The 12028-nt window shown below is 41.5% G+C and overlaps 1 protein-coding gene across 2 annotated transcripts in view; it reads left to right on the top strand.

The window, feature by feature from the left end:
* Positions 1–12028, top strand: part of SLC25A27 (solute carrier family 25 member 27) — a 28530-nt gene that overhangs the window by 5508 nt on the left and 10994 nt on the right. For both annotated transcript variants that reach the window (XM_040249529.1, XM_040249528.1), the window contains exons 4-6: positions 194–316; positions 3104–3216; positions 6813–6897. In XM_040249529.1, coding sequence (XP_040105463.1) covers positions 194–316; positions 3104–3216; positions 6813–6897 — 321 coding nt within the window. The remainder of the gene's footprint in view (positions 1–193; positions 317–3103; positions 3217–6812; positions 6898–12028) is intronic.

The following is a 12028-nucleotide window of genomic DNA, read 5'->3' as shown; positions in this document are numbered from 1 at the left end:
TCCCTGAGCCCTCCCATCAGTAGACAAACCATCTCCTCTCCTCTGTGATTTGTGTGGGTTTGTTTATTTTTTTTTTTGCTTCACTTTGTCTTAAATCTCTTATGCAGGGGCTGTACCAGCATGGTATTGTTTCCTACAAAATGTGTGAAATTGATAACAACCTTTAGAAAAATGTATTTCCTTTTATAATTAGGAAATCAGTGATTGGAGGGATGATGGCTGGTGTTGTTGGCCAATTTTTAGCCAACCCCACTGACCTAGTGAAGGTTCAAATGCAAATGGAAGGAAAAAGGAAACTTGAAGGAAAACCACTGCGGTAGGTCCTCCGCTAACAGGTACTTTTCCTTTCCCCTTTGACCTCTGCATTTTTGGGCCCCAACATTCAGTAAAGGCATTCATTGTGACTCCTAGTTTGGAAGTGATACTCACTAAGAGGAGACCGGAGGGGGGCCTTCTCTTTACCTGGTATGCTATGCCTGTTCTTTACCAGACAGACTGCATGTGCATCACTCTGCTACTTTTCCAGCCAAGGCAGCTAGACTTGTCCCCTACTGGTGCTTGATAGAATCTGATCATTAACAGTTGCCCTGGTGTGAATTCCAATTCTGCCTTCGTGGCTTGGCCTTGTAGAAGTCCCTTAACATTTCTAGCCTCTGTTTCTTCATCTTTTAGAGACACTATCTGAGATGGTATCCATAACAGAAGGTCTGGCTCATCAGGTGCCAGAAAACCTGTTTTCTTTCCCTTTCTCCCTGCAGGAAGGGAAATAGCAAGGTAAACCTTATGAATTGTTCTACTTCCCTGTCTAATTTCTCTCTGCCTCTTTTCCCAAGTTTAAGGAAGTTTTTTTTTTTAACTTCAATATTACTATATTGTTGTGATATAAAATCTTCTTATTGCACTATGCTGTATTGTCAAAATCTGCCTTTTTTCAAACGGCCTCTCATTCAAGTTTATTCAAATACCACTTAGGCAGTTTCTCCTGGAAAAGAGGCAAATCTTGCAGACAGACAGATAAGCCTCTGCCAGGAAATAGAGAAAATGTAGGCTGTCCTGAGCTGAGCTTGCAGGGGTCTGCTCCTCTGAACACTATGGGTGTGTGGCTGAGCCAGAGGTAGAGGAGAATTTGGGGTCTCCTTTGGTGGTTTGCCACGACCACTGCCCTCTGCCCTGCTGCCCCTCCAGCTGCTGCTGCTAAGTTGCTTCAGTCGTCTCCGACCCTGTGCAACCCCATAGACGGCAGCCCACCAGGCTCCCCCATCCCTGGGATTCTCCAGGCAAGAACACTGGAGTGGGTTGCCATTTCCTTCTCCAATGCATGAAAGTGAAAAGTCAAAGTGAAGTCACTCAGTCGTGTCTGACTCTTTGCGACCCCATGGACTGCAGCCTACCAGGCTCCTCCATCCATGTGATTTTCCAGGCAAGAGTACTGGAGTGGGGTGCCATTGCCTTCTCCAGCCCCTCCAGCTGACTCAGTGCAAAGTGAGGGTGGGCTGTGGCAGTCCAGGCCCTCTTCCCAACAGGAACCTAAGTAACGTGGACCAGGGAGGAGAAAAGGGTACCACTCTGACTTAACCATATAGTTTACAGCATCCCAGGACCCATTTTGTCATCTTGTAACAACTTCTGATTATTATAAAAAAAAATGTAAATGAAGTCAGTCGTGTCCGACTCTTTGTGACCCCATAGACTGTAGCCTACCAGGCTCCTCTGTCCATGGGATTTTCCAGGCAATAGTACTGGAGTGGATTGCCATTTCCTTCTCCAGCGGATCTTCCCGACTCAGGGATTGAACCCGGGTCTCCCACGTTGTAGACAGACGCTTCACCGTCTGAGCGACCAGGGAAGTCTGATTACTATGGAGCAGGGCAAAGTGATATCGCCTTGGTTGGCTACGTGTAGAAAAGGAACTGTTGGGGTCCAGAAATGTCTGAGTTTTCACTGATCACCTCAATATTTTTCCTTCTCTTTGTCTCTGATGTTAGACATTTTGGTTTTGATATAATAGTTTTAAAAAATTGCCGTAAAGAACATGAACCTTGGGATCAAGCAACCTGGGATTCAAATCCAGCCTTTACCACATTTTAGCTGTATAACCCTAGTCAAGTTCTTAACTTCCCTAAGTCTCTTTGTTCAGATGAGAATTGGAATAATAATAACATATTCCATAGAGTTTTTAGGAATGAAATGTATCATATATATATATATATATATATATATATATATATAAAACAACCTGGTGCTTAGTAAGTGTGTTAATAAGTAAATTCTGTTAATAAATAAATTCTAGCTATGGTGACCATTATTCATGAGCATACTTCTTATGTAGCAGAATAGTAATTATGAATGCCCAGTAAACAGATCATATTATCTTTTTGGTGAGACTCAGAGAGTTAAGCCTGAGTGTGGCCTGAGTAAAGCCACACAGCTAGTAAGTGATAAGGTGATATTTGACACCAGGTATTTCTGGCTATATACAACCTAGGTTTTTATTTTATATCAGAGGTCTCCCACTTTGGTTTACCAGCATCATTTTCATCTGTGTATAGAAAAATGTGCAGAATGAGGAAAAGATAAATTTTCATAAAGCTAAAAGTATTAAGTTTTAAGAACTCTTCTGAAATTCTTCATCCTAACTTTTGGTCTAAAATATCATTTCTTTCATGAAGTGACATAAGAATTAATCTTTTAATGTTGTCATTTGATAAAATTACAAAATTTGAAGGTCTCAAATAATATGAGGAAAATGAACTTAGAGGTCTGATAGACACTGTTCCCTCCTATAATTAATATGTGCACAGATGATGTAAAATGTCAAGAAAGGAGTTTTAATCTATTTAATAATCTGAGAAGAGGATGGATGTTACAGTTTATAAAGATTTCCATAAAAATGTTTAAATAAAAAATTGGCCTTTTTTCCTAAAAAACTGTTAAGTTTCTCTGGGAATTAGACATACATGGGTTGCTTTACTTGTTAACAATTCTAGATAGTTAAGATATTATTGTACTCCGAATCATTAACAGTTATAGATGAAGCTTATGCAGTTGCATCCCATACACAGGAATGCATAGAGTTTTCACATTTATTATTATTTTCCTTTAGATTTCGTGGTGTGCATCATGCCTTTGCAAAAATCTTAGCTGAAGGAGGAATTCGTGGGCTTTGGGCAGGCTGGGTACCCAATATACAAAGAGCAGCGCTGGTGAATATGGGAGGTAACGGAAACTTTACTGAGTTCTGAGAAGTCCTGATCACCTTAATCATTTTAACTATAAGCACTTACAATGGGGAAAATGAGAATTTTTATCTTATTATTTTTAATAATATGTACTGGCAACAGTCTTATTTTATGTTGTAATGTTGTAATTGAATATTTTCCCTAGAGTGGTTTCACTTTATTCTACAATGATGTATGAAAAGGATTCCCTAAAACTAGCAACTTGTGACAGTAAGGAGATAATACCAAACCGTTATTAAGGGTTCCTCCCCACCCCATACCTTCCTCTAAGATTCAAACTGGCATATGTACCATATGTGATGGTCATTATGTCTAGACTACAGATCTTTCCCCCCAGTAATGCTGCTCCTCTTGCTATATAATCCATCTTGTACAGCTGGACACCGCAGGCTGGAAACCTCCATGTTTCCTTCACTCATTCCCATCTCTCACTTCCAATAGCCAATCACTGATTTCTTCTGTCTTCTAAATTTCTTAAAAGCTCCCCCCTCCAGCCTTATGCTAAGTGACATAAGTCAGTCAGAGAAAGACAAGTACTAGATGATCTCACTTAAGGTAGGATCTAAAAAACAAAACAAAATGAAAACAGACTCATGGATACAGAGAACAAATGAGTGGTTGCTCAAGGGGAGAGGAGTAGGGAACCAAAGTAATTTTAAGGGATTAAGAGGTGTGAACTTCCAGTTACAAAAATGGGCCATGGGGATGTTGTAATGTACAGCATAAGGAAGTATTCCAGTATATTGCAGTACCTTTCTATGAGGACCAGTGATTGCTAGGCTTGTTGTCATGGAGACCTTTTTATAATGCACGCACCTGTCAAATCACTGTGTACACCTACATAATATTGAACAGCAACTATATTTCATTGAAAAGAAAAAGGTTCCCCCATCCAGTAACTACTACCTTTGTATCGTTACAATGACCATTTTTACAGTAGTGACCATCAAAACACAGCTAGGCCCCTGCTACGGCATCTACCTATCTCTTCCACTGCCCTCAGATTTGGACCCGAGATCCAGAGAGCTTTATCGAAAATACAGATCTCAACATGTTACTGGTATCCCTACAACCCCTAACTGGCTTCTCATCACTCACAGAATAAAGTGGAAATTCCATAACACAGAAGGTCTGCATAAATCAACCTGTGCCTTCTGGGTTTGAGCAGTTCATTGATTCTGGAGCACATAGGGAAGCAGAGCCATAAGTGAAAAGGTTCTCCTGCCTACACACACCAAACTGCCTCAGCGTCTGTACTGTCTGTCCTCTTCCTCTTCTCTATTTAGTTACTTCTGCAGATTGTTTAATATGTGGCTAAGGTGTCTTCTCCATCATGCGCTTTACCTGAACCTCCCACAGCCAGCCCTCCCAGGCCATGGTGTGTCGGATGCCCCTGTGTGTATTTCCGTAGTTGTCTGTGCTTAGCTCTGTTGTTGTCTTTACCTCGTTTCATTGCTTTCTTCTATGCGTCTATTTCCTCCCCCTGGATTCTGAGCCCCCTGAAGGCATGGACTGTATTTTATTCATCTTTATTTTCCCAGTGCCTCTTACCTTTCCCAGTCCCTCTTACATAATCAGCAAATGTTTAATGGACTCCTTTCTAAGACCAAAATTATATGATTCTAAGAAACTGATAAATAGCAGTTTTGAGAGTTCTAGTAACATACCACTTAACACCAAAGGAAGTAAGTCTGTTTTATATTTTGCTATTTCAGTCCATTGATGTCTCCTGCATCATATTAGTAGATATTCTGGTTTTCAGAAAACCTTTCAGATTATCATTTCTCAATTGATTGCTTCAATATCTTTGCAGCCCAGAGTTCTCTTCCAAGTTCTAGCTATCTACTCAGCATTTTCATTTGGTATCTCACATATATATTACTTTGAATATGTCCAAACCAAATCATTTACTGAATCACTTCCTTCTCTGTTCTTCCCAATCTCCAAATATGATATCATCATATTTTTATGATGGCTTTTTAGTTGAACGACCCAGAAACCTAGGCATGATTTTGATCTCTTTGCTTTCACTTACTGCTTACAGCCAACCAGTCACCAAATCCAGCCAGTTCTGTCTCCCAGAGAGATCTCAAGTTCTTCCACTTCCCTTCATCCCTAGAGCTATGCCCTGGTCCGAAGTACTATTAATCTCCTCCTCCTGGACCACTACAAATATATCCTAACTGGTCCCCCCACACACATACACACATACATCCCACAGCCATTCTGCCCCACTATGTATCTGAAATTGTTCTCATCAGGATCACCGGTGCCTGTCATTTTAAAACATTTAAATCAGTCCAGTCTCATTTTCATATCGCTATAAATAGCAGCTCTGTCCTTCCAGTTGTTCAAGCTCAAAGCCTTGTAGTCATCTTTGCTTCCTTTCTTTCCCTCCATATTTAGTCTGCTGGCTGATCTGTTGATTCTGTCTTCAAAACACTCAGAATCTGACCAGTGCTCCACACCCCAGTATCCAAGCCACCACTCTTTCTTACCAGAAGAACCGTAGTTCTAATCTAATTAGTAGTCATATCTAATGTGCCTTGCCTCCTGATAGTCTGAGTAGACTATCACAGTGATCTTGTAAATACTAGCCCAGGTCAGCCACTCCTCTGCCCTAGTCCCCTTCTCCGACTCTTGCCTCCTCTGCTCCTGTTAAACAAGTGTTCTTGCCATTCCTCTAACATACAAAGCTGACCTTTGCCTTTTTGACCTACTGTGGTTCTGCCTAGGACACTTTCTCATAGATGCCTCCAAAGTTTACTTCCTCAAACTTCCTGAAGGTCTCCACTCAAATATTATTTTGAGGTCATCTCCAGCTGTTCTATTTAAAATTCACACGAACCATCCTTCCCCTCCCTCGCACCCTCGCTGTCCCCTTTTCCTGCCTGATTTGTCTTCAGAGCAGTTACTGCCATCCGAAATGCCACGTGGCTTACTTACTTGTTTATTGTCTCCTCCTCCAACAAAGAATGGTGATTTTGTTCATTTCTGTCCATGGCTCTTTCCCCAGTGCGTAGAATAATGCCCACCACATGGTACGCTCTCAGATGTCCGGTGAATGATCAAATATGTCTACCCATTCTTAGCTCTTTACAGTTCACTTCTCTATTCTTTGGTGTAGGTAATCTTTATAAAATTCCATGATTGTGATCTAGCCCTCCCTTGTTTAAAACCTTTCAATAGCTCTTCATTGTCATTAGAAAAAAAGTACAAAAAGCTTAATGTAGAATAATGGCCAGGATCTTTTGTTTAAAGTGATAGAATCTTAATTCAGCCTAGCTTAGGCTAAAAAAGGAATTCGTGAGCTCCAGCACTGAAAAGTGCAGGGGCTGAGCCGACTCTGAGCAAAGCTGGATTCAGATGTTCAGATGATATAATTGAGTGTCTGTCTCTCTTTCTTTTTTCCTCCCCCTCCCTCTGTTGGTCTGCTTTTCTCTGCTTGAGAACAAGAATGGGATCTTTCATCTTCGTATACATTCTTGTCCCACGCTTAGCACATTCTTGACACAGAAGACATTCATTGTTGAGTGAATGACATTTAAACTTTCTTTCTCTATGTATTGCCAGATTTAACCACTTATGACACAGTAAAACACTACTTGGTGTTGAATACTCCACTTGAGGACAACATCGTGACTCATGGCTTATCAAGGTAAGTCTGTTTTAATTTGTCTCTTTCTATTTTTTCCTATCTCACTCTTTCTTCCATATCTGGCATAAATTCTAACTTTTATCTCTTCTGATTGGGAACCTAGTGATAACACCTTTAAAGAAAGGCAATAGTACCTTTATAAAGAGCAATTTTCCTAAAGTGTGTTGCAGTTAAAATGTGGAAGAGAGGGGCAGGATATTTCAGGTTAAATTTCCCCAAATATTTGCACTTTGGTAGGGCTATCCCAGGGTCAGATTCTGACAATTGATTATCCAGCTCAATTCAGTGGGTACGTTTGAGCATCGTTTCCATTAAAGACACTGTGCAAGGCCCTGCAGTAGATACAAAAGGTAAACCACACTGCTTCCCAGGGAGTTTACCAAGGGGAAAACCAAAACAAGTATAAAAACACTGCACAGTAAGTGCTAAAAGAAAGGGACTAGTTACTGTAGAGTTGGGCAGGGGGGGAGGGAAGGGAGAAAAAAATAACCACTTAGAAGGGCCTATAAAGGAGATAGAATTAGATACGTGTTTTGAAGGGCTGTGGCTCTTGATGGATAGAGACATGATAAAGAAGTGCTTCCTAGGAAGGAGAAACAGCTTAAATTCTTTGCAACACAAGTTCAGATTCTCCATTAAGATGAGTTACTTTATAGATGTTGAGTGGCCTTATGATTCTGTTTAGCTTCTGATCTTGTTTCCAAATTCTAGAACCCTTAACGCTATTTAGACAACCCCAAAACTGTATGAGAGGGCTTCCTAGGTAGCACAGTGGTAAAGAATCTGCCTGCCAATGCAAGAGACTTAAGAGACATGGGTTTGATCCCTGGGTCGGGAAGATCCTCTAGAGTGGGAAATGGCAACCCACTCCAGTATTTTTCCTGGGAAAATTCCATGGACAGAGGAGCTTGGTGGGTTACAGTCCATGGGGTCGCAAGTAGTCAGACACAACTGAGCGACTCAGCACGCACGCACACAAAACTATATAAGTAGTGCCAAGTCAGTGATATTTAGAGGTATAGCTATAGATAGAAATGATTCTTAATTTTAGGTTCACTTTAACTTTATATTCTTAGTGTAGTTTTTCTTCATTTGTCTTCTTAAAATAAATGTTATCTTTCGTGCTGCTAGGGCAATCATTCTGTCTGTCTTTGCTCACCTTTCATATTCCAAAATCTCATCCAGGTGTATTCACAAGCAATAACATATTTTCTGTAGCCAATAGCCCAACAGCCTCTTTCAAAGCAAACAGGATTTGGGGCCTCCATCCTATAAATATATGTATCATATCTGTACCCAACCTGACCTTCCCTTCACTGTCTCCGTTCATGCTGTTCTCTCTGCTTGTGAGACTTTCTTCCCCTGTTCTTCCTTGTCAAGTCATCCTGTGAAATAGTCTCAACTTTCAAGGGACTTTGCTGTTCCAGTGTTGCCATCTATTCTGGGACCAGGATATTCAGTTCTGACAGCTCCACAGTGATGTTACCTTTGTTTCTTTTTCATTGTCTTTACCCAGATCATCTTTGAAATACCACCTCTAACCTAAGATTCAGGGATTTCCCAACAGATGTAAATCTGCCTAATAGACACAGCTCCACTTAATGGATCTTCCTGTTTTGGAAAGACGTAAGATTTCCCATCACTATATTCAGCCCTAACTGAAATAAGTTTATCCTATGTTCTCTAATTCAGGTTTTGCAAATGATTGAGATCATTGGGTGCTGAGATGATTGGTACTTGGTTCATTCTTAGCCCTACCCACTGGATCAGGTTTTTAAATGGGGTCGGGGGGAGTGTGTGTGGTCCGTGAGGCAGCTCAAAAGTTGCTGTCCATGAACTCACAGCTGGGTAGGTAAACAGTGCTGTGTGATCCAGAAGTTCTGGACACTGCACCACAGGGTAGAATGAGTGCTCACTGAGATCTAAAGAGGGTTGCAGCTGTGCAATCGAGAGATTTCTAGGAGCCATCAACATCCGAGGGAAGGGAGTTTGATATGAAGAAGAGGAGTGAAAATCGTGCAGTCACTGAACGGGGTGCTTCAGAATGGTTAAGGGTAAACTGTATGTTATGTGCATTTTACCATAATTAAAAACAATGGTGTCTGTGCTCACTTGAGCAGCACATCTACTAAAAGCAATGGTGTAGGTCCGCTGAAGTTCTAGGGCAGGGAAGGAGCAGTAGAAGACGTGTGGCTAGGATTTTAGGGAGATGGGGAGGCAGGTGGCAAGGTATGTTAATGTAGGAGGAAGTAGAAGGAAATTGGAGAAGGCAATGGCACCCCACTCCAGTACTGTTGTCTGGAAAATCCCATGGACGGAGGAGCCTGGCAGGCTGCAGTCCATGGGGTCGCAAAGAGTCAGACACGACTGAGCGACTTCACTTTCACTTTTCACTTTCATGCATTGGAGAAGGAAATGGCAACCCACTCCAGTGTTCTTGCCTGGAGAATCCCAGGGACAGGGTAGCCTGGTGGGCTGCTGCCTATTGGGTCACACAGAGTCAGACACGACTGAAGCGACTTAGCAGCAGAAAGGAAATTACTCAGAATGGGAAAACCAGAAGAGTCCCCCTTTTCCTTCTTTTTAAATCATGAGGCTGTTGAGAGGTGAAACTGGGCAAAAGATTAGCGTACACTGTATGAAGATCATATATGAGCATGGTTATTTAGTTGACATGGAAGAGGATTGTTATCCTGAAACCATGCTTGTGGACTAATACAGACTAGCCTTGCACAGAGCCATCTGGTCTCCTGGAGAGAACAGAGGACGTACCCAATCATTCTCTGTCTATCATCCCTTAAGACACATTCTGAGTTTCACTTGGCGGGTATTACTGGCAAGGAGTGATAAAGGTCAATAGCAAAAAGTAGCCATGTTCCTGTCAAGTATCTAAGCAAAACTGATGTAACTTTTACGGCTCTGTCTTATTTTGACTCTAGATACCACCTTACCTGAGGCCTCCTTAATGCAGTATTTGCTCTCTTAATATTTAAAGGAGCCTAGCCAGATCACACTACCCCCTGCAAACAATTTGATAAGAGGAGGATGAGGCAGGCCACTGGAGCTGCCCCCCAAGGTGTCTGTGTGCTGAACAGGCCCACAGTTGCCAGAGGGGATCCTTGATGTGGTTATTATACAGGTAAAAAAAGTCCTTTAATAAGTACATTAATTAATGACTACTAATGAATGAGGGCTGCCTATCTTTTAAAAGTAGAATTTATTAATAATATTAACAGTCTGGTAGAAGTAGTCTCCACTCTTGAAACATATGTATAGCTGAGCCGGCACCCAGCCTCTCTGAAGCAAGTGAACCAGTGAAAACGTAGTGTTTCTTTCCAGTCTTTTGAGTCAAAAAGGGGAAATTGTGTGTATTTTTCTGTCTTCTTTGTTTTTCTCATCTCTTGACTGGTCTTGCATGCTGTTTCTAGTAGACTTAAGTTTTAGAATGTAGGTGAATTTTATAGTTGGTTGCCTGTTTCTATGTAAAAATAATGAAGGTATATTAAAATGAGGGCTTCCCTCGTAGCTCAGTCGGTAAATAATTTGCCTGCAATGCAGGAGACCCTGGTTTGATTCCTGGGCTGGGAAGATCCACTGGAGAGAAGGGGTAGGCTACCCACTCCAGTATTCTTGGGCTTCCCTTTTGGCTCAGCTGGTAAAGAACCTGCCTGCAATATGGGAGACCTGGGTTCAGTCCCTGGGTTGGGAAGATCCCCTGGAGAAGGGAAAGGCTACCCACTCTAGTATTCTGGCCTGGGGAACTCTGATATTAAATCTTGACTTTCAGAGGATCTGAACAAATAGGAAAGAATTTTAAAAGAATGTTAAAAATGTTAAAAGAAAGAATGTTAAATATATCCCTCCCGGGATATATATGGTGAAGCAGTAAGTTCTTTGCACATATATACACAGTCGGGTCACTTGCTGGAAAATGTAAATGGGTTATATGGGTTCTTCCTCTTGAACTCAGGTATTCCTGAAGGGTGTTTCTCCTTTGAATGATCAATCCTGATCTGAAAGATTCATAAAAGAACTTGGGTGCTTGCTGCTCCAGCAGTTCAAAGTTAGAGAGTGTGAAGATTCCTAATGCAATTTCAACCTCCCCACCACAGAGCCTTCAGAAACTTCAAAGGCCTTGCTTGGCCCGGAAGTCAGCGGTCCTTATCTCTGGGAGACACTTGATGTTCCGGGAAGAGATAAAAAGTTGTCCCCAGTTTTCCTTTCTAGCTTTCCATTAGCCCAAGATAAGACACTCTTCCCACCCCCCTGATTCCCGTCTCTGGACCCAGCTGCCAACTTCTGGGTCTCAGGCCTTCATTTCGCTTGATTCAGGATGACCACTCATCTTCTCGTCATCCGTGTTTCTCCTGGAAAAGTTTACAGCAGTTAATGGCTTCTCGGGTTATGGGATGTCGATCATATTCCTGAATTGCCTCTCTCATGCCCACATACATAATGAACTGCTGGTGGCCTCTGAACTGTTGAGTCACTCATTTAAAAGAATCTTGATTTAGTCTGCAGTGGGTTGGCCACATCCATTTTGTCTGTCTTGAATAACTAACCACAAGCCTTTTTCAAAAAGGAGTGATTATGTGATTTCTGCCCCCCTCCCCCCACTTTAAGATCCTTTCCCTTTGCATTGAGAATAAAATCTCAGCCTTCTCTGCCTGCATCTTTAGTCTCTGATCTGCCTGGTGAGAAGGAACCATCTATGTCAAGATCTGCTCTCCCCCAAGAGCCTTTTCATGACTGCCTCTCACCTGGTTAATCCCTTCTCATTTAATTTTTTTTTCCACAGCACTAAGCATACCTGAAATTATTCATTTCTCCTCTGCCTCTCCCCAGTTAAGTACTTTGAGGACAGGATCTTTTTTGTCTTGTTCACTGCCTAGAAAAGTACCTGCCTCCAGCAGATGTTCAGTGTATATCTGTTGACCAGATATTGTTTTAATTTTTTTTTAGCTCTTTAATGAATGAATTTATCATTGATTTTAAGCTAAAAGAGCATTAGTATGAAGAATATTATTGGACTAGATTTAGTATTTCATTCTTTCCAAATATCAAATCCCCCTTCCTTAAAATTTGGAAGCTGCTACATATTACCTTTCAATTTCATTTATCTGTATCTACA

Source organism: Oryx dammah, unplaced genomic scaffold (assembly GCF_014754425.2).
Source record: "Oryx dammah isolate SB20612 unplaced genomic scaffold, SCBI_Odam_1.1 HiC_scaffold_11, whole genome shotgun sequence".
Lineage (NCBI taxonomy): Eukaryota > Metazoa > Chordata > Mammalia > Artiodactyla > Bovidae > Oryx > Oryx dammah.
This window is presented reverse-complemented; position numbering and strand designations above follow the sequence as displayed.